This window comes from Salmo trutta, chromosome 29 (genome assembly GCF_901001165.1).
Source record: "Salmo trutta chromosome 29, fSalTru1.1, whole genome shotgun sequence".
NCBI lineage: Eukaryota > Metazoa > Chordata > Actinopteri > Salmoniformes > Salmonidae > Salmo > Salmo trutta.
This window is the reverse complement of record NC_042985.1, coordinates 33777184-33805181: the sequence shown is the minus strand read 5'-3', so window position 1 is coordinate 33805181 and position 27998 is coordinate 33777184. Positions and strand designations below refer to the sequence as shown.

General features: G+C 41.0%; 2 protein-coding genes across 4 annotated transcripts; both read right to left on the bottom strand.

The window, feature by feature from the left end:
• Position 1: 1 nt before the first annotated feature.
• On the bottom strand, positions 2–1665 carry plekhf1 (pleckstrin homology domain containing, family F (with FYVE domain) member 1). The gene is made up of 2 exons (XM_029721861.1): positions 1506–1665; positions 2–1360 (listed from the first exon to the last, which is right to left on the bottom strand). Exon 2 carries the CDS (start codon positions 1339–1341, stop codon positions 469–471), a length of 873 nt encoding a protein of 290 aa, XP_029577721.1. The 5' UTR covers positions 1342–1360; positions 1506–1665; the 3' UTR covers positions 2–468.
• A 2236-nt stretch (positions 1666–3901) lies between these two features.
• Positions 3902–6954, bottom strand: pop4 (POP4 homolog, ribonuclease P/MRP subunit). 3 transcript variants are annotated; one of them, XM_029721859.1, is made up of 7 exons: positions 6811–6954; positions 6572–6624; positions 5781–6004; positions 5577–5654; positions 5422–5483; positions 5037–5135; positions 3902–4914 (listed from the first exon to the last, which is right to left on the bottom strand). In XM_029721859.1, the coding sequence occupies exons 1-7, from the start codon at positions 6815–6817 to the stop codon at positions 4778–4780; spliced, it is 660 nt and encodes a 219-aa protein (XP_029577719.1). In that variant the 5' UTR covers positions 6818–6954; the 3' UTR covers positions 3902–4777. The 3 variants fall into 3 exon arrangements, with proteins under 3 accessions (XP_029577719.1, XP_029577718.1, XP_029577720.1); XM_029721858.1 differs by having other exon boundaries at positions 5037–5138; positions 6811–6953; XM_029721860.1 differs by lacking the exon at positions 6811–6954 and having other exon boundaries at positions 5037–5138; positions 6558–6609.
• Positions 6955–27998: the final 21044 nt, after the last annotated feature.

Below are 27998 nucleotides of genomic sequence, written 5' to 3'. Positions count from 1 at the left end.
GTTGCTATCAAAATATTTTATTTTATAGGTAAATGGTTGATGTGAATGTGATAAATAAAGAAGTACAGGTATTGTTGTCATTTAGAGTTATAATTACAGGTACACATAACATAGGCACATTATCTTAGTCAACATGCCTTTTTTTAAAGAAGATAAGTATAGGATGAATATAAAAGTATTCAGTGCAAAATATTTCATGTAAACAAAGATGCTGCGTGTGTGTATAATGGACAGTCAACGATGCATAATACAGGTTAACATTTATCAAACGGATAACACAAATAAGCACCCCAATACACTCAAAGGTATATTAACAGGAATATATTGATCCAGTAGTGTTCATATATGCACAATATTTATGATTACATGTTATCATGTAACGTCTTGATTTGACACTTTTCTTCACCACATACCCATTCAGTAAATACTTTTCAGTGTCCTCTCACATTGTCCAAAAGTCGATCCAATTCAAGTCAAGTGGTTTGACAAGCCAGTGAGATTGGGACTTTGGTGGTGCGGTTTTAAATAGTGATACGGGGACCAAGAGTTGATCTGAGACTCAACCCACTTGTGTGGTGCGTGGTCATCTGCCTCATCGTCGATAGTCGCCTCGTACTCAGGCATGACCAGTTCGTATTCATCAGAGCAGTTCCTCCCATCACTGTCCCCCCGTGAATGCACCTCGTCCTGGGTCAGTGCCCCATGGTCCTGGAGACTGAGGTGACACAGTCGACATACCCTCACAGGCTTAGTAGAGATGTGGCAGATTACGGCCCGGTTCTTGGAGCAGGCGTTGCAGACGATGAAGCCGCAGCGACGACAGTGGTGGCGACGTTTGTTGACCCGAAACGTTTTAGAGCAGCGCATGCAGATGGCGGACGCCCGGTCAGGGATCCAGGTGGTGGCGAAGGTGCATCCGGGCTGGCAGCCGGCATGTTGCAGCTGCTTGGACCTGCAGTCCTCGATGTGTTCCATCCAGGCATGCTTCTCCTCAGCAGAGGCAGCTGACACATAAAATGACTTCCGTGGGGTGCGGATCAGCCACTGGTTCTCCATGCTGACCCCATCCTCCAGGTCCTCTAGCTGGATATCCTCCAGGGAGATTATCTGCTGGTTCTTGTGCCAGTGTCCATGAAGGATGATGCTACCGTAGACCAAAATGTCATTAAACAAGTAAAATACTTTGGGCTGTGGGCGGCGTCGACACAGCTTCATCAGCCGCCCCTCGCCTATCAAGACCCGGCCAGGTCTGAACAGGGACTTCCCAGAGGGGCCAAATGAGTTCTCCACTGCCTGGATCCGCTCTCTGTTCTCTTGCGTGAATGCCAGCTGGTCCACCATGATGAGCTGGATTACAACACTACAGGAAATTAACAAAACATCCACAAAATGTAAATACAATTGAAATAACAAAAGATTACATTAAGATTTACACATGAGACGAAATGGTAGGCCTATGTCACTAATGATCGAATAAAAGTATAGTGAAAAATAGTAAATTGTACCTTTTACTCTCTGTTTTGCGATTAATATCTTGTTTACGCTGCAGCAGTCTGTCTCAGTAGTAAATCGCTTAGTTCCCGTTTGACCACCATACAGCAGGTTTTGTCAGTGTCAAGTAGTAGCTTCTGTAATGAAGAGTGAGTTGCCACGAGAGGTCCTTTATATGTGAAACTCACATTTCCTGTTGAGTCGCACGGCATGGGGAGTTCCAAAACAACTTGATGTGGAGAGAGAGCGAGAAAGAGAGCAATTAGAAAGAGGGAAAACAGGCAAGACCAGATTCCCAAACATGACGGGATGTGACTCGGGGCATAGAGATCCTGTTAAATTACAGTAAATACAAGTATTGTAATTGCGAATTCTAGGACTATGAATACAGGAAAACCCCTGTTGGACAGCATTAGAACTAGCATCCTTAATTGAAACAATAACAAAGCTGTCATCCCGCCAGTGTTTTGGTTAAAAGCTGAGGGATGGGCCTTGGAGAAATGTAAACACTCTCAAATTCATAGACAGAGCTATGGATGCAAGGACTGATCATCCATGATATCAACATTATATTTTTGAACAATGTTTTGAGGCTACACAGTGTTTGTTTACATTTACATTGTTTACAAACATTGGAGTAAAAAACAACAGTTGACCTATGCTCATGTTGCATTTATAATTCTTCAAGAATCAATGGGTATGAGTGTACAAAACATTAAGAACTGTTCTTTCCGTGACATAGACTGGCCAGGTGAATCCAGGTGAAAGCTATGATCCTTTATTGATGTCACTTGTTCAATCCACTTCAATCAGTCTAGGTCCAAAAGTACTAACAGCTTCTACCCACAAGTCATAAGACTCCTGACTCCTATTTGCATCGTCTAATATTGAGTTACACCCTCTTTTGATGGACCATTCTTGATAAAACACAGGAAACTGTTGAGTGAAAAACCCAGCAGTGTGCAGTACTTGATACACTTAAACCGGTGCACCTGGCACCTACTACCATACCCCGTTCAAAGTTTATCATTAATTTATAGGTCCAAAAATGTACGTAGCAACCAAGGATTCCAGCTTTAAGCAGAAATATTAATAACAATGTAATGATAGGGAAAAAATTGCATGGCTATAAATTATAGGAATATAATGATGGTTAGTGATAGTAGCTAATGGTTGCAACTGAAAAACAAAACAATGAACTTGCTATAATTGAAAAGCAGCATTGAATGGAAAATCACAAAAGATTTTGCTGCATGTTGATCAGATTCTCGCTCCGGGGAAAACCACAAATATTCGGTAGTATGAGAAAGTGTTCTCTTGATGGATCACTCTTATGGAATGTTGTATAAACTAGGACATAGGCCTACACAAAGACCAACTTCTGATAGGGAAGCATTGCAAAATGTAATGACATCACAATTCAAACAATCATAGGTGATTTCCTTCAGTAGGGGTGTCTTCTCAGGCCACCTTATGAAACACGCAGATTAAAAAAGCAAACGCACAAACTTGCCATTTTCAGAGGCCATAACTTCCTTAAACACAACTATCTCCATCTCCCCAAAAGAATGAGTAAACAATGTAATTGTGTTGTGTTAGCTCAAACGTGTGTATCATTGAACTAGGTGCAAGAGTTATTACAGCTAACAAGGTTGGCCTTTTTTCAGTAGAAAAAAAACACATGAAAGTACAGTTTAACTGTGCCTGATGTTTACCAAAAAGGCATTCTATTTTTAAAACAGACTATCATCAACCAAAATGTAAAAAATAACCCCAATGTTGTCTGTCTGGTTGAGCAGAATACAGCAAAGACTGTACAGGTGGAGAAAAAGATGAACACATTGTTTCAAGGAATACTCTTACTGGCCATTATACCATGACAAATATGACAGATTTCCAACGACCTCTACGCTTTACAAGAATACAGAAGTAGAACGAAAAAAAAAATGGTGAAATCTGGTTAATGTACATCCTGTGTTTTTTTTATGAGGGAAAACAATATGTCCCAGTATGGCTATTCTTTAGCATGGAATTCCAAGTCACCAGGGCTGAACAAATAAACATAGCACATGCATGCAAGAAACATTGGACTTGAATATTACACATACTTGGTTGAATAAAATGAATGCTTTTTACAGCATCAAATGAGGTCATAGACGCACGTGTTGCATTGCATGGACTGATACACCAGGCCTCTAGACCAAGACCTTACACCCTGTGAAAAGAAAGTAGAAAGCATATTTGAATTACCAGTGAAGAAGGAAGTGATGACGTTAAGTTGTTCCCTTCCAGTCGGTCTCATACACACCACCCTGCCCAAATAACGAAATATCTCATGCATCAGCACACTACTGAGAACAGGGATAGGCTTTTTACTGGGTATTGAATAGGGAAATAAAATGTTACAATATTTTACAAAACAGACAGCAAATGCTTTGTTTATTAAATTGATTAAAAAATATATATAAATTCAATTACTCAGTTTTCATTATTGTAATAGCATAAAAAGTTGACAAAATCATACTCGTGGTTAATAAAGAAACAAATATGAGCTATCCAAAAGCCAACCATGAGAGACTTACTTGTCAATAAAACTCAACTACCAAATGAACATTTCAGGTCAGCAATGTTTCTAGTACCTACGTCACTTCAATTGACAAACCAACATCCAAACCAACAATATACAACAGGTACCTTATAAAAAGTTGACCAACTAGGAAATTCGCAAATTATCAGGAAGTTAAGCATCTTGTATACCAAGACAGCCACATTTTCAGTTTCCACATGGTAGTATAATTGTATTGTAACTCATTGTGTAACTTCAAACTAGGTGATCAAGAAAATGTAACCTGTCATTTGACAAAAATGTATAGATGTTTATTGTACATACATTGAAGCAGATTGATTTAGTGCCACCTTGTGGACATAGGTAGTGTTGCTCAAAACAACTGAAAACAGATCATTATGCATTTACAATTATGTAAAATAATTGAATCATTGACCAATCAATGGATACGTTTACAAAAAAAGAAAATACCAACACAAATGCTCTCTAATCACAACTATGTTTTGATTGCTTTGAGTCCCTCAGGTCTTCTGTCTTTGCCACAGTACAAAATGCTATAGAACAGGACTTGCATCCAAAACAGATGCTGAGGTTTCCCGTATGACTTGAAAATAAGAATTGAAGATGGTGATAGTCCTTATTGTAGATCCTGACAGGAGTCGTTTACTTCTCTGTCCTTTGAGCCTCTGAGCTCAGTCTCATTACTACACTTCAACAGGATCACAGGTCTATGGTTCCTTTGACTTTAAATTTCTTTGCGGATCGCTCGCTGGAGCGGAGTTCAAACTTGCTGCCGTAGATATGGGAGACAAAGCCGTCAATCTCCACGGCAAACACGCTGTTTCGCTTGGGTATGACTGCAGAAGAAGGAGAGATGAGGAAGAAAATAGAATGGCAGTTTGGCAGTTGAAAAACAGTTCAATAACAGCGGACTTAATGAGTACCTAAACAAAAAGGTACTGAAATGTGGCGTACAAACCTTTCAGTCTGTCCTCCTTTGTGATGATTTTGAAGACGTGCTTCATCTCCTGCACTAGGATTCCTGTGGTGCCTACATACGAGGGGCATTTGGACCTGGCTACTGTTTCACACACGAAAAAACATTGGTGATCATTACATAGACATGATTATATAGCCACCGTGCTTCTTTCACATGCATTGCTTGCTGTTTGGGGTTTTAGGCTGGGTTTCTGTACAGCACTTTGAGATTTCAGCTGATGTACGAAGGGCTATATAAATAAATTTGATTTGATTTGATGATTATATACAATGTGCCATAGATGTGCTAATTAAGATCCTGAAGACTGGCATCGATTAGTGACAGTAACAGCTAAAGTGTTTTGACCAAATAAACAAGCTCTCACCTGTAAGAATGGCACCATGAAAATCAGCCTTCAACAGCCTCTGCTGAATTGTCTGTGGGTTGCTTCAACATAGATGTTATTTTATTAGGATTTAACATTCTAGCCATACAAAAAAAACTTTGTCCTACATGAACCAAATAAAATGCATTTCTTACCTCTCTGGTTTCAATCCGTTGCACAGATCTCTGATGTACTGTTTCCATAGCTCATGCAAGGGCAAGAAAAGCTCATATCTACAGAGATAAAAAATAATAAGCATGTAAAAAAAAATATATATATATATGCCTTATTAGGATGTAAACCTCTTACAGTGTAAACAGCATATTTAGTCCTACTACAAGGAAAAAGTATGTACAAACTTTTGATGCTCTGGTTTCAGCTGAAAGACCTTCATCTCTCTCCTTTGTTTAGCATTGAGACCCTTGGCTCGCTTTTTCTTTTTCTTCTCCTTTTTCTTTTTTGCATACTTTAGAACCACAGCCTTGCGAAGCATGAAGTCGCCGATGTTCTTCTTGCTCATACCCGGTAAACTGTTCTTCAGAAAGCCATTTGTGAACATCTCCGCCTGCTTATCACTCTGAGACTGTATGGGCACCAGAACAGACATACACCATCACGAGACAACTACAACTAACAGGCTAGTTAGGCTATGTAGCTAGCTTGTCTGCACAACTGAAAACAATTAGGCTATGTGACAGCATATTTAAGTGATAATGCCTGAGAAGCTGGTGTTTGAAGGATATATATATTAGTAGAGGGCCGGCAAACCATGCCAATATATCCTCCAAACACTGGCTTCGAAAGCATTATCACTTTTATACAACGGGTTACCAACATATTCAAATAATGACTGACATAGTATGAATTTACTCATACTAGTACATCCTTCCACAAGATATAGTTCCAACACAAATCTAGGGCTGCTACCCAAGCCGGCTGGTCGTTCATTCTATTGGTTCGGTTGCGAACCACCCAGTTTATAATGGTGAATATGTTAAAGAGTGACTGTGATTAGATCCTAACAGCAGACTACCTAGTTGCAGTGGAGGGCTTTCTATAAATGCCTGTCTCAGGTTGTGTCCAACCTAATTCCTGGCTACATTATGATAGCTAACACAACAGTATCACATCAGTACCGTAGGATACCCACCACTATGCCCAGAATATGTCCCTGATCAGGAGGTAGGCTAGCCTGCACGAGTCCTAGAAGATAGGAGAACAAATGTTATGTTATCAGTTAGCATTTTAGCTAATGTTGTGAGATGTAGCTAGGAACAACACATATGCTAACGTGCGTAAACTTGTAGCTAGCTAATCTTTAAATAATGAACAACGAATGGATTCATGTGACTAATAGTTCGTTTAAAAAAGACAGGTTAGGATACTCACTCTCCATATTTCACCTGGTATGCAAGTATGCCTGTAGAAGCCACAGCTACCGTTGTAAAATAGCTAGCTAGCACTCAACTTGTCAATGCATGTATTCACAACACATGGGACTACCGTACGCAGGCGCACAGCTGCAACACTGACTTTGGCCGGCGAGAGGCTAAGGTTATTGCTATATGGGATCCTTGAGACGTTCCTACCGTAAACCTAGCCCTTGATCATGACTATATGTTCCATTATATTATACATACGAGTCATTGGAAGAAGGTGTCTTCTGTATGGGGGCGTTTTGTTAAGAACCCCAATGCTTGGTCTGAACATTAACACGCACCGCTTATGGTCATAGCCGCGTGAAGTAGGGTGCAGCACCCCCTGAAAATTCTGAAAAATATACACTACGGTTCAAAAGTTTGGGGTCACTTAGAAATGTCCTTGTTTTTGAAAGAAAATCAAATTGATCAGAAATACAGTGTAGACATTGTTAATGTTGTAAAGGACTATTGTAGTTAGAAACTGCAATTTTTTTATGGAATATCTACATAGGCGTACAGAGGCCCATTGTCAGCAACCCTCACTCCTGTGTTCCAATGGCACGTTGTGTTAGCTAATCCAAGTTTATCATTTTAAAAGGCTATTCTATTCTTGTTCTGAGAAATGAAGGCTATTCCATGCGAGAAATTGCCTATAGGCTGTCTCATCGTTGTCGGTGATCAGGCCTACCACTGTTGTGTCATCGGCAAACTTAATGATGGTGTTGGAGTCATGCCTGGCCATGCAGTCATGAGTGAACAGGGAGTACAGGAGGGGACTAAGCACGCACCCCTGAGGGGCCCCCATGTTGAGGATCAGCGTGGCGGGTGTGTTGTTCCCTACCCTTACCACCTGGGGGCGGCCCATCAGGAAGTCCAGGATCCAGTTGCAGAGTGAGGTGTTTAGTCCCAGGGTCCTTAGCTTTGTGATGAGCTTTGAGGACACTATGGTGTTGAATGCTGAGCTGTAGTCAATGAATAGCATTCTCACATAGGTGTTCCTTTTGTCCAGGTGGGAAATGGCAGTGTTGAGTGCAATTGAGATTGCATCAGCTGTGGATCTATTGGGGCGGTATGCAAATTGGAGGGGGTCTAGGGTTTCTGGGATAATTGGTGTTGATGTGAGCCATGACCAGCCTTTCAAAGCACTTCATGGCTACAGACGTAGCATAGCTGGATTTCTTATAGGCTTCCGGGTTAGAGTCCCGCTCCTTGAAAGCGGCAGCTCTACCCTTTAGCTGAGTGTGGATGTTGCCTGTAATCCATGGCTTCTGGTTGAGGTATGTACGATCGATCGGTCACAGTGATGATGACATCATCGATGCACTTATTGATGAAGCCAGTGACTAATGTGGTATACTCCTCAATGCCATCAGAAGAATCCCAGAACATATTCCAGTCTGTGCTAGCAAAACAGTCCTGTAGCTTAGCATGTGCTTCGTCTGACCACTTTCTTATTGACCGAGTCAATTGGTGCCTCCTGCTTTAGTTTTAGCTTCTAAGCAGGAAATCAAGAGGATAGATTTATGGTCAAATTTGCCAAATGGAGGGCGAGGGAGAGCTTTGTATGGGTCTCTGTGTGTGGAGCATAGGTGGTCCAGAGTTGTTTTCCCTCTGGTTGCACATAGTGTGGTCTACAGCTTATCATGAGATACTCTACCTCAGGCGAGCAAATCCTCGAGACTTCCTTAGATTTCGTGCACCAGCTGTTGTTTACAAATATGCATAGGCCGCCAATCAAAGCTACTGTACATACAACTTGATTTGACTTCATTTTATCTGTGGACAATGACCTTGAGCCTTCTTCGATGGGCACTTCTATGTAACTCTATGGCAGCACCCAAGGGGCTAGAATTTTCTAGCTCTACCCATAGACTTGGCGGTGACGTAGTGTCCCCATAAGTGACAGAACACTGAGCCAATCACGGCGCAATGCTCCGTATTTTCTGCTGGCTTGCCCCACCACCACAGAAAGCACTGAGTTAGGCTGGAACACCTGCATTTTGGAGCTGCCTTACTCAAGAAACAAAAAAAGAGACAATGTTTATATGCGGCTTTATTAACGCAATGATATATATATATTTTTTTTTACATTGTTTGCAAACTGATATGTGACACGTATTAATGTCAAAATAATCAAAATAACATGCAAAACAGGCAAGCTCCCCAAAAATGTTGGGCTCCAAACAGGTAGTGCTCTATCTAAATATGCCATGCTGTTGTGTGTTATTTAATGGCCATATAATTGCATAATTCATTTTTTTTGCCACTTGGGGCTATTGTGGTGATCATGTAACCAAATGAATCACACTATTTACAGTATTTGGGAGCACGGATTGTAGGACTTATATTAGGCATTCTGGCTGTTGTATTAGTGAATTCCACTCTGTATGTAGGCTTGTTATACCAATTTTCATTGCATAACCCCATCACGCAGAGGCTATATCCATATCAATAAATAAGACAAAACAAAATATTGATTAAGTCTTGTCTATAACCTGTCCGGAGCGAAATAGCCAAGGGGTCCCAAATGGTCAAGACTATCTATAGCCTATGTTTATTAGGTGTCATGTAGCCTAGTGGTTAAGAGCATTGGGCCAGTATCCATTTGCTACCTAAATGTAAAGTAAACCAACTGAGAGGTAATAGAGAATGGAGACTTTTAACTTGAAAACGTGCAGGATACCTCTTTCCCGGAATGCTAGTTTGGGTAGCACTCCTCACAGGCCATTTGGTGTATGTTTTTTTTGCTGGTGAGATGAAACTGCCAAAACTCTGAAAGGTATTATTGTACGTCAGAATTGCAACACAATATTTGTTCAAGCCTAAAATGTTAGTCCGTAATCATAACATGGTGTTTGTATGTTCACAGATTAAATTTCACGTGTACATTTATGTTTCACGCATGGCTTTTCTTACGATCCTAACAATTTATGTATGGATTTTCTTGCGATCATAACAGTATGTATGGTCAACCTCTTGGCAGGTATATTGCTCCATAGAATGTGGCTATGCCACGATCAGGACAGTGCAGAGCTGTTGCAAGATATGGCTCGGGAAACGTACCTCAATCCAGGGATGGGAGATGGCAGTGTACTGCTAATTGTCCCATTATCCCAACTGACAAATCGAGAAGATTGAAATACTGCTAGTGTTTTATGATTGCTAGTTGTTCCGTCAGCCTGCTAACTGGGACAAAATGCTGTCTTCTCCAGCAGGTGGTGTTGTTTCGTTTCTTTCGCTCACCAAGCGAGGAGTTTTTGTATGGAGGTCAATGAGAGTGTCGAATTTGGTCAACAAAAAATGTAATCGCTTATTTGCTACGTGAAGTTTATTTGATCTAATAGAAGTTTTGTAATGCTTAGGTTGTTACGGGTGTACTGATATGAGTAGGACACGTGACATCCCAGGATTTTTGAGAAAAAACACTTCATATCGGAGTTGTCTCGATGGCTATGCATATTCATGACATGAGGCTAGTAGCATAGCATCTCTCTCCATTGAATACAGGCTGTTGACTTCAACACCCCACATTGAATATTAAAAAAGTTTTATCCACCAATCCAAAGAGAGGAATAGGCAAGCTTGACAGCCCGCCGCTCGGCTCTGTGGATAATGAATCCCATTGTTAGGGTGGAGACATAGGTATCTCGTCATTATATCCAAATCTCTGATCTAATGGACTACTTGACCATTAGCTAGCCTAGCATGCTGACGAAAAACTAGCAGTTATTAAAAGCGAGCAGTATTTCAATCTTCTAGATTTTTTAAATAAAACTACTAATTTCAGCACCCAAATAATAGCCTGCAATTACACACGCCATTGTTCTGCGTAATTGCGGGCTATTCTTTGGGTGCTGAAATCAGTTGTTTTTTGAATAAAAACGTAATTTTATGTGACATCGGAGCTCCAGTCCACTCATACTAGTCGCCGCTCACCTTCATCGTAAATCGAGGAGTTGTGTAGTTGGCTACCCTACAACTAGACTAATGCGTGAAGAGGCTTAATATGAATGGTTATCACATTATTTAGGAAGCTGATACTTGAGTGAGTAATTTTTTGAATGTTTAGCTAGCTAGTTATTCTCCATAAGTCATGAACATGCATCCTGCTCCTAAAATAGCATATGTATAGCATTTTCAAAATAAATCGAAATGGCATCCACACAAATTATACCAGACAAATATTCTACAATTATAGTCATATTTGTTTTGCTGGCGAGAGAGTCTCTTTGTAGTCTTATGCCCCAACAGTGATAATCCCCCCTCCTCAACAAGCATGCTGTTTTAGTTTCATAGTGACAGATCAATTTAGCCCCAGAAAAACTAGATTACTTTTTATTTTAAAGACTCGATTTAAGTGAAGCATCAAAACGCTGTTGTTGGGCAATGAAGTGCACTAAGCCTATGTTATGCCCACCAGCTTTCTGCTCCCCTGATACCTGTTCTACTTTGTTATATGCACCTGTGTGTTTCTTCTAGTTTAGGTAGTCTTAATGTACTCCAGCAAATATTATTAAGGAGGCCGTCAAAAGATGTTCAGCATCTTTACTCAACCCCTGTTTTGCTTATCTAGCTGACTGACTTGTATTCTTCTGTCTGTTTCTTTTCACCTTAAAGACTAAATGATTGGTCTCTGGCTTACGCCCTAGGACGTGAGAATTAAGTCATGATTTGACTATTGATTTGACTGTTCTTAAAATTTATATTGGCACTTGGTAGGAGGGGATTCTCATGTGGCCCTTTTTGACTACTGCCACAGTAGGTAGGCTACTTGCCGGATATCTGGGAGATTAGAGCTCTCCTCTACTGTTGTGCTCTGATGTGTTATTGTGAAGGTCACAGATCAGTTTTAATTCACCTCAGTCTCTGCAGCTCTGCTGGACTTCACTGACCTTTACTCTTCTTTACACTTAGTTGTTCTGTCCTCCAGGTTTTTACACTTGCTTAGGAGCGAGGTAGCTCAGTTGGTTAGAACAGACTGCTACTAATACCACTGTTGGGGTTTGGTCATTGAATGGGCAATACATAGCTGTAGGGACTGCAAATCTATCGGAGTAATTGTTTCTACTAAATAAAAAAGGAACGTGTGTGCACATACACTCTTTACATATTTTTTTGTTTGTTATTTAGAACCTAAAAGGGTTCCTACCTGGAACCAAAAAGGGTTCTCCAATTCGGACAGCTGAAGAACCATTTTGGAACCCTTTTTTTCTAAGAGTGTACTATGTTCACCTACAAAAGAAAAACACATAGCCATAGGCTTCCAGACAGTATCCCAAGAACTATGGTAGAACAAAGAGCAGAATGTAATTGGAAGCTAAAAAAAACTAAAATCTCAGCATATTGAATAGGGCCGTGATTTACACTATTAATCACATGTAAAAATGTCTAAATCATTTAAAGCTTGATATGCAAGGTCCTCAATGATTTAGAAGGACTCAAATGTCTGTCACAATGAATGAGCAGAACAAATCTCCCTGACAAGCAAAATAAAATGTATAACCATGTGTCTGGCTATTAAAGTCAGTGGTTTTGTCTTTGAGGAATTCTTAAAATATAGCACCAAGTAGAGGGTGTTCTGTTAACTATCTGCTCACATAAAAATTCCCATTGGTTCACTTCAGAGCCCTGCATTTCTGTGACAGCAATACCGATGAAGAAGTGATGCAAGATATAACGCCTTCAAAAAGTATTCATACCCCTTGACTTATTCCACATTTTGTTGTGTTACATAATTCAAAATGAATAAAAATACCCCATAATGACAAAGTGAAAACATGGTTGTAGAATGTATTAAACTTTTATTGAAAATGAAATACAGAAACGTCTCATTACACAAGGCTTCACACCCTTGAGCCAATGCTTTGTAGAAGCACCTTTGGTGGTGATGACAGATTTGAGTCGTCTAGGGTATGTCTGTATCAGCTTTGCAGATCCGGATTTGGGGATTTTTTCCCATTATTCCTTGCAGATTTTCTCAAGCTCTGTTAAGTTATGAAGCAAAGATCAATGATATAAAGAATTATTGAAAACAACTTGGAGTATTTTAAATGAAATGATGACCAAAAAGCCAAATTCAACTCTATCTTTAATCAAATCAGATGGCTTATTCATTACAAAACCATTTGATGTTGCCAAATATTTTAATGATTACTTCATTGGGCAAACTTAGAAAGGAATTGCCAACAACGAACAGTGAGCCATTGTACTCATGCATTAAAAAACTAATAATAGAGGCATTGTAAGTTTGACTTTTGTAAAGTTAGTGTGGGAGAAGTGGGAAAATGATTGTTATCGATCAATAATGACAATCCTCCTGGGATTGACAACTTAGAGGGAAAGGTACTGAGGATGGTAGATGACTCTATAGCCACTCCTATCTGTCAAATCTTTAATCTGAGCCTAGAGGAAAGTCTTTGTCCTCAGGCTTGGAGGGAAGCCAAAGTCATTCCACTACCCAAGAGTGGTAAAGCGGCCTTTGCTGGTTCTATTAGCAGACCTATCAGCTTGCTGCCAACTTTTAGCAAACTGTTAGATTTTTTTGTTTTTGTTGTATTTGTTGAAAAAATGTATGTCTTATGGCTTGTCAACCTCTGCCATATCGTTGATTCAGAGCTAACTATCTAATATAACTTAAAGGGTTTTCTTTAGTGGAAGCTTTTCTAATGTCAAACATGTAAAGTGTGGTATATTACAGGGCAGGCATTGAGGTCTTCTACTTTTACCAATGATGTGCCACTGGCATTAAACAAAGCATGTGTGTTCATGAATGCTGATGATTCAACCATATACGCATCAGCAACCACAGGAAAGGAAGTCACTGAAATCCTTGCAGTCAGTTTTGGAATGGGTGGCCAGTAATAAACTGGTCCTGAACATCTCTAAAACTAAGTGCATTGTATTTGGTTCAAGTTCAAGATCTCAGCTGAATCTGGTTATGAATGGTGTGGCTGTTGAACAAGTTGGGGAGATTCAATTACTTGGTGTTACCTTAGATTGTGAACTGTCATGTTCAAACCATGTAGATTCAATAGTTGTAAAGATTGGGAAAGGTCTGTAATAAATGCAATAGATGCTCTGCTTTTTTGACACCACACTTAGCAAAGCAAGTCCTGCAGGATCTAGTTTGATCTTATCTTGATTACTGTCCAGTCATATATGACCGACCGCCTTGATTCAGTCTTATGTAACAACATTTGAAATTATGTTTTTATGTAATTATGCTTTGAAAGTTGATAAACTTTTGAGAAAATGGCCTTTGAATGTTTTGGTACATACTGGAGAGCTCTTCTTTGTCTACACCCATTCAGAATCGTTCACACCCTCTTAAGCTTTAGCCCCCACCCAAACTCGGACCATTTTACTCGCCCTTGCAGAGCTGGTTAGGCTGTTTTCATGTTATCCAGTGTTGGTGACTGTAACTGTGCTGCTGGCAACAATTTAATTACACTTTTTTGCCAACGTTTACAGACACCGGCCATATTCAACGGGTGTTGAGCGTTCGTATATTCATCAGTTATTCTGCGCTCTGGCACACTCAGACGAGAGTGCTCTGAAATTGGAGTACATGGCCAGACTGAATTTACAAACGCACCCGAAATGGTTACTTGCATAGTGGAGTCTTTTGTTAAGACATGAAGCTAGCTAGCTAGCTAGGTAAACAATGAACCATAATCCCAACTCCTGACGTTTCTACACTGCATGAATCTGCAGGTAGCTAACCAAAATGTAGCTAGCTAGACTTTCTTACCCGTATACATCATGGATGGATGTGTCTCCCTGTCACGGGTGCCATGGTTGCGCTTAGTTTGAAGATGTAATCCGGAGACATGTGTTTTCTCCATCTCCTTAGCTATCATACTCGAATTCCACTGATTTCAAAACTCGGTCCTCCAGAAAGTGGAGCGCAACACTTATGCAGTTTTACTATGCAATATATATTTTTAAAAGCCGCGTTAAAAAAGATTACCTACACAAACTGACCAGTCCAAACTCATCTCTCGGCATGTCCAGCACATTCATTATCTCAGCCAATTATGGCTAGCGGGAAGGTTGCTGGCTTTTTCTGTGGCTAAACCAACTAGGCTCGTAATTTAACAATTTAATTCCTATTTACAGATGGCATACAAGTTTGTTTTTAAGGCACATGAAAATTCACCTGATCGAGATGGCATTTCTGCCAAAAAAACACATTTTGATTTTAAAAAAAAGTTTACATTCAAAAGGCTCTCCTGTGAAGTAGTGACCCGTGACACGTCTCATTTCCTGAAACGACGCACATATGGTAAAGTGCTGCAAATAAAGACCTTGTTAAGCTGCAGCTGGCCCAGAACAGAGCAGCACATCTTCCTCTTCTTTTTAATCAGAGGGATAATATTAATCAAATTTATTTATAAAGCCCTTCTTACATCAGCTGATGTCACAAAGTGCTGTACAGAAACCCAACCTAAAACCCCAAATAGCAAGCAATGCAGGTGTAGAAGCACGGTGGCTAGGAAAAACTCCCTAGAAAGGCCAGAACCTAGGAAGAAACTTAGAGAGGATCCAGGCTATGAGGGGTGACCAGCCCTCTTCTGGCTGTGCCGGGTGGAGATTATAACAGAACATGGCCAAGATGTTCAAATGTTCATAGATGACCAGCAGGGTCAAATAATAATAATCACAGTGTTTGTAGAGGGTGCAACAGGTCAGCACCTCGGGAATAAATGTCAGTTGGCTTTTCTTGGCCGATCATTTAGAGTATCTCTACCGCTCCTGCTGTCTCTAGAGAGTTGAAAACAGCAGGTCTGGGACAAGGTAGCACGTCCGGTGAACAGGTCAGTGTTCCATAGCCGCAGGCAGAACAGTTGAAACTGGAGCAGGAGCACGGCCAGGTGGACTAGGGACAGCAAGGAGTCATCATGCCAGGTAGTCCTGAGGCATGGTCCTATAGCTCAGGTCCTCTGAGAGAAAGAGAGAGAGAGAGAGAGAATTAGAGAGAGCATACTTAAATTCACACAGGACACCGGATAAGACAGGAAAAATACTCCAGATATAACAGACTGACCCTAGCCTCCCGACACAAACTATTGCAGTATAAATACTGGTAGCTGAGACAGGAGGGGTTGGGAGACACTGTGGCCCCGTCCGATGATATCCCCGTACAGAGCCAAACAGGCAGAATATAACCCCACCCATTTTGCCAAAGCACAGCCCCCACACCACTAGAGGGATATCTTCAACCACCAACTTACTATCCTGAGACAAGGCCGAGTAAAGCCCACGAAGATCTCCCCCACGGCATGAACCCAAGGGGGGGTGCCAACCCGGACAGGAAGATCACATCAGTGACTCAACCCACTCAAATGATGCACCCCTCCTAGGGACGGCATTGAAGAGCACCAGTAAGCCAATGACTCAGCCCCTTTAATAGGGGTTGAGGCGGAGAATCCCAGTGGAGAGAGGGGAACCCGCCAGGCAGAGACAGCAAGGGCAGTTCGTTGCTCCAGTGCCTTTCCGTTCACCTTCACACTCCTGGGCCAGACTACACTCAATCATAGGACCTACTGAAGAGATGAGTCTTCAATAAAGACTTAAAGGTCGAGGCCGGGTCTACGTCTCTCACATGGATAGGCAGACCATTCCAGAAAAATTGAGCTCTATAGGAGAAAGCCCTGCCTCCAGCTGTTTGCTTAGAAATTCTAGGGACAGTAAGGAGGCCTTGTGACCATAGCGTACGTGTAGGTATGTACGGCAGGACCAAGTCGGAAAGATAGGTAGGAGCAAGCCCATGTAATGCTTTGAAGGTTAGCAGTAAAACCTTGAAATCAGCCCTAGCCTTAACAGGAAGCCATTGTAGAGAGGCTAGTACTGGGATAATATGATCACATTTTTTGGTTCTAGTCAAGATTCTAGCAGCCGTGTTTAGCACTAACTGAAGTTTATTTAGTGCTTTATCCAGGTAGCTGGAAAGTAGAGCATTGCAGTAGTCTAACATAGAAGTGATAAAAGCATGGATAAATGTTTCTGCATCATTTTTGGACAGAAAGTTTCTGATTTTTGCAGTGTTATGTAGATGGAAAAAAGCTGTCATTGAAACAGTCTTAATAATATAGTCAAATATTAATACTATGCATGCCTGTCTCTCTTGGCTGAGAGTTGTTGTTTTTGTAAGATACATTCATGTGTTGGAAATTCCAAATTGTTTGCATAGTCAACTCATACACAACACTGACACACACACTTACCCCACCAGACATGCCACCAGGGGTATTTTCACAGTCCCCAGGTCCAGAACAAATTCAAGGAAACGTACAGTATTATACAGAGCCATGAGTGCATGGAACTCCCTTCCATCTTATATAGCGCAAGTTAACAGCAAACCTCATTTCAAAAAACAAATAAACCAACACCTTCACGGCACAACGCCTCTCCCCCATGTAACCTACTTGTTGTGTGTATGTACTGACATGTATGTGTAACTGACAGATGCATACTACATGTTAATGTTTTTAAATGTATGTAAATTGTAAAGTATGTTGTCTGTAATGTATTTTTCGTTATGTGTCAGACCCCAGTGAGACTAGCTGTTGCCATTGGCGTCGGCTAATGGGGATCCTAATAAATGTATTCAAAATCAAATCAAATCAAATGGGGAGCGGCGGTGAACAGCAATCTTCAAGTCTTTCCACAGATATTCAATGGGATTCAAGTCTGGGCTTTGGCTGGGACATTCAATGGCTTTTACATTCTTGTTCTCAAGCCACTCTAGCGTTGCTTTGTCTGTATGCTTGGGGTCATTGTCCTGTTGTAACGTAAATCTTTGCCCCAGTCTAAGGTCGTTTGCACTCTGAAGCAGGTTCTCATCAAGGATTTGGATCCATTCATTGTTCAATTTATCCTTACCAGTCTCCCAGTCCCTGACATTGAAAAGCATGCCGGTCGTGATGTCAGTGTCCAAAGGATCCTCAGCTGTCTTCCTTTTCCGGCCATTGGAGCTTGGTCGAGAAGATGGGGTGGAGGTTGATGGAGTTGTAGAGCAAGGGTGCGCCTGGACGGTGGGTTGGGTGTTGGTGAGAAGGGCCTGGGTGTTGGGGAGAGGGGCAGGAGAGGTGATGAACCAGAATGGGGAGATGATGAATCAAGGGGCGAAGAACCACCTGTAGATGGACCCTCTCTGGACTGTCCAAAACACCACCCCCCTGCAACACCTACAAGCAGATGACTCCTGAGTGGCGCAGCGGTCTAAGGCACTGCATCTCAGTGCTAGGGGCATCATTACAGACACCTTAGTTCAAATCCAGGCTGTATCACAATTGGCCCAACGTTGTCTAGGTTTGGCTGGTGTAGGCCATCATTATTAGCTGACTTGTCTAGTTAAACAAAGATTAAATATAAAAAAATACATTAGAATGGAATGCAATCTTAAAACATATCCATGGGCTCCTTTGAGTTAAAATGTTTACCCAAGGAAAAGATTTCATAAATATCTGAATCTTATTGACACATAACACACTGTCTGTTTTTTGATGTTTAAACTAGCCCTGCTAATCATTATGATAACACAGGCACTGACTATTTCCCACTCAATTTCTACCATCCACAAAAGAGCTGAGTTCACATGTTCTACCTAGGTCTGCTAAACATAAGATAACAAACTGACTGTACAAAAGGGCTCGGCTGCATGACCAGTACATACCATATCTGTCATACAGTGCATTCGGAATGTATTCAGACCCCTTTACTTTTTCCACATTTGATTACGTTACAGCCTTATGAGGATACAAGCTTGGCACACCTGATATGGGGAGTTTCTCCCATTCTTCCCTGCAGATCCTCTCAAGCTCTGTCAGGTTGGATGGGGAGCGTCGCTGCACAGGTATTTTCAGGTCTCTCCAGAGATGTTTGACCGGGTTCAAGTCCGGGCTCTGGCTGGGCCACTCAAGGACATTCAGAGTCTTGTCCAGAAGCCACTCCTGCGTTGTCTTGGCTGTGTGCTTAGGGTCGTTGTCCTGTTGGAAGATGAAACTTCACCCCAGTCTGAGGTCCTCAGCGCTCTGGAGCAGGTTTTCATCAACGATCTCTCTGTACTTTGCTCCGTTCATCTTTCCCTCAATCCCTGACTAGTCTCCCAGTCCCTGCCGCTGAAAAACATCCCCACAGCATGATGCTGCCACCACCATCCTTCACCGTAAGGATGGTGCCAGGTTTCGTCCAGACGTGACACTTGCCATTCAGGCCAAAGAGTTCAATCTTTGTTTCATCAGACCAGAGAATCTTGTTTCTCATGGTCTGAGAGCCTTTTGGCAAACTCCTAGAGGGCTGTCATGTACCTTTTACTGAGGAGTGCATTCAGTCTAGCCACTCTACCATAAAGGTCTGATTGGTGCAGAAATGATTGTTCTTCTGGAAGGTTTTCCTATCCCCACAGAGGAGCTCTGGAGCTCTTTCAGAGTGGCAATCGGGTTCTTGGTTGCCTCCCTGACCAAGACCCTTCTCGCCCAATTGCTCAGTTTGGTGGTTCCAAACTTCTTCAATTTAAGAATGATGGTGGCCACTGTGTTTTTGGGGACCTTCGATGCTGCAGAAATGTGTTGGTACCCTTCTCCAGATCTGTGCCTCAACACAATCCTGTCTCGGAGCTCTACGGCCAATTCCTTCGACCTCATGAATTGGTTTTTGCTCTGAAATGCACCATCAACTGTGGGACCTTATATAGACAGGTGTGTGCCTTTCCAAATAATGTCCAATCAATTTTTTTTACCACAGGTGCACTCCATTCAAGTTGTAGAAACACCTCAAGGATGATCAATGGAAACAGGATGCACCTGAGCTCAATTTCGAGTCTCATAAAAAAGCGTCTGAATACTTATGTAATTAAGGTATTTCTGTTTTTATTCTGCATAAAACATTTTTTTTTAAAGAACCTGTTTATGCTTTGTCATTATGGGGTATTGTGTGTAGATTGATGAGAAAAAAATTATTGAATCAATTTTAGAATAAAGCTGTAACGTAACAAAATATGGAAAAAGCCAAGGGGTCTGAATACTTTCCGAATGTACTGTATGTGACCGACCGCCTCGATTCGGTCTTATGTAGCAAAATTTGAAATTATGTTTTTTACATTGGATAAAAGTAGCTAGAAAATAGTATATCATACCCTGCAGTTGAGGAACAATGGGAAAGTAATTCTGCTTTGAAAGTTGATAAAATTGTAAGCCCACATTTGAGAAAATGGTCCTTGAATATTTTGGTATAACTACTGGAGAGCTCTTCTTTGTCTACCCCCATTCATTATCGTTCACACCCTCTTAAGCCTTAGCCCCACCTATCTCTTTAACCTTTTCATGCCTGAGTTCCAAATATCTCTAGCGGTCACCCAAGCGTGAGTTTTTTTATGCACGTGATGTTAGAATGTTCTCTCCATTCCAGAATGTGATTGTTACGCAACAGAACATTTAATCCATGCTGCCCTCAAACCAAAGCACACAGCCTGTTTTTGTTTATAGGCTGTTTTCAACTTGTCAATTTCAAATTCATTTCTAAGAACAGTTTGAATTTAGGTGTGTTCCGCCTCATTCATTCACATAAAAGTAGTCATTTTTACTTTTGCGGACCAATACATTTTTTGGACATTTCTAACCCGGACAAATTTCCCCAAACACTTCCCAATTGTTTGTGCAGTTCAAGTCTGCAGACATTTGCTCATCTCCCGTCCTGCACACACGTGTTCACATTTTCCGTCTGTTGCCTGCATCGCAGTCATAGTTGTTTTCGTTACCAATAATAACTTTGGAAATGTGTGCGTTTCTATCAAAGTTGTGCCTTATTATGTTATAATAGTTTCTGCATGTCGTGTTATGTCGTTTCTACTGTAACATAATATATTTGTGTATATTCCTTCTAACCGCGGACATGCGAGGTAACGTTACTCATTTCATAACCTTTATGGTGTTATACTCAATGCTTAGGTAGCTAGCTACATTCTTCTATTAGCTCTGGAAAACAATGCTAATTGCGTCAGAGACGTTTTAGCATGTGTTGTATTTTTAAGCTATCCTGGCCTTATGACTCCCAAGTGGCGCAGCTGTCTAAGGCACAGCGTCACTACAGACACACAGGCTCAAATTCAGACTGCGTTTCTATCAAAGTAAGTGCCTTATTACGTTATAATAGTTTCTGTATGTCGTGTTATACCGTTTCTACTGTAGCTCACTGTGTGTATGGAACATAATATATTTGTGTGTATATTCCTTATAACCGCGGACACGCGAGGTAACGTTACTCATTTCATAACCTTTATGGTGTTATAGTCAATCGTGCTTATGTAGCTACCTACATTCTTCTATTAGCTCTGTAAAGCAATGCTAATTGCGTCAGAAGTATTGGCTTGTTGTATTTTGAAGCTAGCCTGTAAAAATGGAAAAATATCTTCTTGTACCACTTGGTCGTTTTCTGAGTGCATTCCACAAAGCTGTTTATCATGTCTGCCTTATCCACTGCCCCCATTTTGACGTTATAGTCAAGCATGCAGTCTGGTTTGATTTCTCTCTCCTCTCAGGTGGTCCACCTTCCCTGTGGCCGACATGGTTGCTCTATGGACAGTGGAGAGGAAATGGATGTCTCGTTTGTCATGCCACTTTACTGCCAGCTGTTAACATTTCTTATTTTGTATAACGGGTCATTTAGGATGGAAGTAGATGAAATGCAGTCATCACATCAGAACTAAGACGCGTTCTTGGGAAAACAGGGTGGCAAAGAAGGGAGTTGCAAACATAGGATCTATGCCCCAGTATTCTCTTAGGGAGTTCTTCTTTACTATCCCCATGCGGGGGACTGTCACCAGGAAGGTATACATTTCACTAATTGTGGTTGTTACCCATTTAGCAAGTTCTCCCCCACTCCTGGCTCTCTCTTCTCCTGTAGCTCCAAGGCATAGCGATTGGTCTCTACTAGGTCTCCCACCAGCTCCTCTGTCAGAAACAACTTGAAGCACTCTGCCTCAGATGGAAATGGTAAGGGGCGTTGCACTCCAGACTGGGACTTATCAAAGCAAACAGCAGGGCCAGGAGGGGTGAAATGGCTGTCAGCCTTCCAGCTACCACAGAACTCCTGTACTTCGTTCACTTTCGGTCTGCCTCCATCACCACCAGCATCTTCAAAGGGAACTGGGACTTTGTCAGTGGACAAGGGGTCCTCAGATTCAGGGTTCTCAATGGCTGGCGGGCAGCTCCTCACTGTCACTGTCAGAATCTGATTTCTGACTTTCATACTCAGACTCATTGTCAGAATTAAAAAAAATATCCAGAATTTTTGTGTTTGTGAGTTGTCTCCTTTTGAAAGACATTGCTAATGCTACAGCTTAGTTCATTAGCTACATACATAAACAACACTGAATGGCTCAGAGTGGGAGTGAGAGGAAACGTGATTGACTGCCGGCATGCACCACTTGTATCAATAAATCACTATCAGAAAATGTTTTATGTGGTAATTATTGATATATTTACTGTTTTATTCACGTTTTCAAGTAACAGTGATAAATCATGCATTCCGATTCTTGCATAGATTGTAATGGGCACATGTTATGTGTGTAAAATACTTTTTTGAAAGTTGTACTGATTATGATGAGCTAAGCTAATTCCAGCTATGTGTGGAGCCATGTTTGTTGACATACAATGCATTCTGGGTTTCACATAATCGTCTGTCGGACCAAAGATGCTATAGCAAAATGAGGTGAGTAAGGGTTCACTCATTTTTTGATAACTTCAGGAAGTGAATGGTGGGATGTGAACAATGGTAGACGACACACCCCTTCAAAATGCATACTATAAACGTACCAAACTCATCTTGTCTTCTCTTATTATCTTTGGTTTTTGTGAAGAAAAAAAGCATGGCAGCACGCTGAAACTAATCATCGTCGGATTACTTTCGATTTCTAGAAAATGTTTTACTCAATTATTTCGATCAATGGTGAGCTCACCAGTGATGTGATTAATTAGTAATTGCTATTAGCTAAGTCATATTGTAGTTTGTCAGCTGAGAGTTATACAAATATGACCGCTTGTGTTGCTTGACCTCAGTTAGGGCTAGGACAAATGTAGCCTACATTTTTCCGGATTGGATGATTGTGTTATGCTATAGATACTTCTGTGAATATCTGAACATTGCATCAAAAAAATAAACTGCTCACATTCTGGACATAACTTTGTAAGGACTGTGTTTGTGTAAATAGTTTCTGAAAAAAGTGTGGCCAGCTCAAATGCTGATTGTTGCGTCATTCGAAACTGCCCATTCTAATTAAGCGTTCTAAATAAGCGTTCTAATCACATCGGTGTGATCGTATGCTACAGGGACCACTGTAGAATGGTCACACCCGTGTGATGGTACGTGTGAAAGGGTTAAGGATTCACATGTGAGGCCATGTGGTAAACACACACTATATCAAATGTATTTGTCACATGCACAGGATACAGAAGGTGTAAACGGTACAGTGAAGTGGTTACTTGCATAGTAGCAATATCAAAAACAGAAAGTGTCCAGATAAAAATATTTTATACATATTTTATCATTATTAGATGAATGTTACCTGACACACTTGACTAAATTGGAGGAAATGCTATAACCACCCCCCAGCCACATCTAGCTAAGTGGATGCGTCACTATTGTCTAGACATGTGCACATGTTCATGAAATACAATAGATAACCGTAATCACCCCCAGACACACCTGGTTTATATGATGGGTCATGTGATATAATCCAGCCGAAGTGGAGTCTAGGTAGCTAAACAATGAACCGGCATAATCCCAACTCATACTACTACCAATACAAACAATGTCATAGCTGTAGTATGAATCTGCAGGTAGCTAAAGCTAAAACTAGGTTCAATGTTAGCTAGCTAACATTAGGTTATAATTCGGAAGGCAATGGATTTCTGATACGAATAATATTACTACACAGATCATACATGTAACGTTAGCAGTGGTGGAAAAAGTACCCAACTGTCATACTTGAGTAAAAGTAAAGATACCTTACTAGAAAATGACTCAAGTAAAAGTGAAAGTTCCCCAGTAAAAAACCTACTTGAGTAAAAGTAAAAAGGTATTTGGTTTTAAATATAGTTCAGTATCAAAAGTAAATGTAATTGCTAAAATATACTTAAGCATTAAAAGTAAAAGCAAAAGTATAAATTATTTCAAACTCCTTATATTAAGCAAACCAGGCGGCACAATTTTCTTGTTTTTAAAATTTACGGATAGCCAGGGGTACACTCCCACACTCAGACATAATTTACAAACAAAGCATTTGTGTTTTGTATGTCCGCCAGATTAGATACAGTACGGATGACCGAGGATTTTCTCTTTAAGTGGATGAATTAGACCATTTCCCTGTCCTGCTAAGCATTCAAAATGTAACGAGTACTTTGGGTGTCAGGGAAAATGTATGGAGTAGAAAGTCAATTATTTTCTTTAGGAATGTAGTGGAGTAAAGGTAAAAGTTGTCAAAAATGTAAATAGTAAATTAAAGTACAGATACCCCTAAAATACTTAAGTAGAACTTTAAAGTATTTTTACTTAAGTACTTTACACCACTGAACGTTAGCTAACGAGCCAGCAAGCTAACACTTGCTAGCTAGCTAACAGTACGTTTTAACTTGCAATTAAAACGACTTTCTGACAAAATTACAAAGTTATATCTGAAAATGTAGCTAGACTCATACCTGTATACATGGATGAACGCTTCACACGGACCGGAACCATTTAACTCAATTTTGTTTGTAGCTACATCTTGTTTGGCCAGCATTGTGTCAAATCACTCCAGTTCACACTGACCTTGGCATGTGCAGAAAGTAGCCCATCACTTTTTCCAACTGATCTGTTGATAGCAGGGCATCAATGTTGTTGAGAAAAGTAGCAAAACTTTTGTAGTTCTCCATGGCTAAGGTTATATCTTTCAAAAACGGCACGGTAGAAAGGACTATCAATACATACAGCTCACGTTATAGACATAAGCATGTTACATGGCAGACCAATCCTAACTCATCAACCCGGCATGTCCAGCCCATCTATTATCTCAGCCAATCATTGCTAGCGGGAAGGTTCCTGCCTTTTTCCGTAGCTAAACTAACTAGGCTGGAATACAAGTTTGTTATTAAGGCACATGAAAGTTCACATGTTGCGGAAGGCATTTCTGACAAAAAAACGCATTTTGTTTACATTCCTGTGAAGTAGTGACGTGCGACATATGCCTAGTTTTCTGAAGCGAGTCACATATTGGTGTCTGTCTGACGATGTTTCACGTGAACACAAAGTCAATCCAGTTGTCTGACAATCGGTGGGACACACACCAGCGGCAGCCCCACTCCTCGTCTCCTTCACCCTTTTCAGAATGTGAACAAACCGGTCCCAAATCTTTCTCCATGTTCCTTTAATATCAGTACTGGTTTTCAAATTCTGTGATTTCTCCCACCAGCTGTTATCTTTTGCTTGCTTGTCCGAATACAACTACATCAAAGGGTTGCAAAGGTTCTTGTATTGTCTTACCAGCTCACACAGACACTCCTCCAAACTTGATAGAGACATAATTGCGCAAGCAGTAGAAGCGAAGTAGCAGAATGTCCATCTCTTCTGTGTTTATACCAGAAGGGATACCAGAAAAGATGTGATGTAGACACAGGGGCGGGACTTCCATTGCAAAACTCCCTCAATACTACCGCTCAGTCTTCGCAAGGAATGATACGTCGGGTCTCAATTTCCAGTTAGGAAAAAACAGCGTAGAATGACGGAGCGTATTACTGTTGTCCTTCTGGCAGGTTCTCCCATCTCAGCCAAGGAACTGTGTAGTTCTGTCAGAGTGGTCATTGGGTTCTTGGTCCCCTCCCTGACCAATGTCCTTCTTACCCAGTTGCTCGGTTTTGTCAGACGGACAGCTCTAGGTTGGGTAGTTCCATATTTTTTCAATTTCCCAATGATGGAGACCACTGCGCTCTTGGAAACTTTCAACATTCTAGAAATTGTTTTATACCCGTCCCCAGATCTATACCTCATCACAATTCTATCTCAGAGATCTACGGACAGTTCCTTGGACTTCATGGTTATAGTTTTTGCTCTGACATGCCCCAGATAACAATCTAATATGTTTTGATGCTTGCCTTTTCTTCCCTCTTGCTTGTTTCTCTCTTTCTCTCTTTCTCTCTCTCTCTCTCTCTCTCTCTGTGTGTGTGTGTGTGTGAAAGAAACCACCTATTTCCAGTCAGTTTGTATTGATTCTTGATTGTCCTCCAGGGGGCAGTCTGACATCACATTTGATAGACTGTCTAGCCTTATTGGAATGCAGTAATGTCTGAAATACGCATAGTACTGCCTGATTTATTTTGATAGGCAAACAGAGGCCAGAAAATAAACAAAATCTTTATAACTTCATTGTTAAAGGATTACACACAAAATCATAGTGATTGATTTATAACCCACATTGTTTGCAATATTCTTTTTGATGATATGAATTTGTAACTGTAAACACTTTTAATGTGATTTTTTTGGCAACAAATACCTCTCTTGCAGATGTCAAGAATCAATGAATCATTGGTTTTAACTTTGTTTTCATTTTTAAATGGAACCTCATGTACTTACCTCCTATTCTACATTATGTCTCTGACACTGCTTCTGAGCCTTAGCCAGAGGACACACACACACACAGGCGCACAGACACACACAGGCGCACACACACACACAGGCGCACAGACACACACACACACACACACGCACACACACACAGGCGCCCACACACACAGGCGCACACACACACAGGCGCACACACACACAGGCGCACACACACACACACACACACACACACACACACACACACACACACACACACACACACACACACACACACACACACACACACACACACACACACACACACACACACACTGTGGGGGCTGGCTGATAATGGCTCTTGTGCTTGTAGCCTGCCGACAGCCCGACAGCCTCTGCTTAGTGGAAACAAATTCCGACTCAGTAGGGCAGTAAACACATACAGGAATATGCCCTCCGCCTACTTTTAAAAGAACACATGCATATCCAACCCACATGCATACACAAACAGCCAATATATCAACACACATTAGCCTGAAGAGCCGCACTTACACACAGCACTACACTCAAGATGACAATACCTTACATCAGCACACATTAACTTTGAAAGCAATTGAAAACAGCTTTCCACTTGATTTCAGAAAACCATGCAACTATGTATTGTAAAACCTGACAAAGGCTATCTGTAACTATGAACTTGGTAAAGAATGACATTGACCACAGTCTATGACCTATGGCCAGACTGACTCACTAATGTCAACAGTGCAGTCTGAGAGCCCCAGGCACTGCAGCCATGAAAAGGAATGTTTGGAAATTTCACTATAGGAAAACATGCTGCTCGTTTGTCAGTACACTTGTGGATCACTTGTGTGATAAAGGCCAGTAGGACCATGTGAGTAATATGTAAGGTGACTAGATACCAGCTCATGTAACAGAGATGAAAACATGAGGAGCCACTTGAGAAGTGTTTATTCCCAAACACATGAGTAGAATGTAACTAGCTATCTGTCTCACATGTTTTCTGAGCGTGTTCCCTCCACATGCCTGGGTTAAAGTGCCGGGTTATCCACAGGGTAGGGCACACTGAACATAATTACCTCTGAGGTTAATCCATATACCAGCACGTAACTTAGCTAAAAGCAACTGCTCTTTAAACTAAATAACTAAATAAGAGAATAAATATGAATACACCCAGCTTTATTGCGACAGGCAGCAGCAAAGTAATACATGTTGAGCAGAATGCTTTCCTAGGATTGGTATTACTGTCATTTATTTTATTGTTATATACTGTATGTGTTACCTCACAGAATATTCCTACACAGAATACTCTGCCAGCATTAGACTCTAGAACAGGGTTCCCCAACTGGCGGCATGCGGGCCTGGTTTTATTTGGCCCCTCAAGTTTTCTGAGCAAAAAAAAAACATGGTTGGACATAAAAGACTAAAAACACCAGAAAATCAGCTCCAAGTTATTTTAATTTTGGAAATCTGTTCCCAAGTATTCCCACACATAATAGAGAGACACATAATCATATTCAAATGTCAGCAAGGTTTGAAATTATTATGTTTTAGTCAAATATTGTT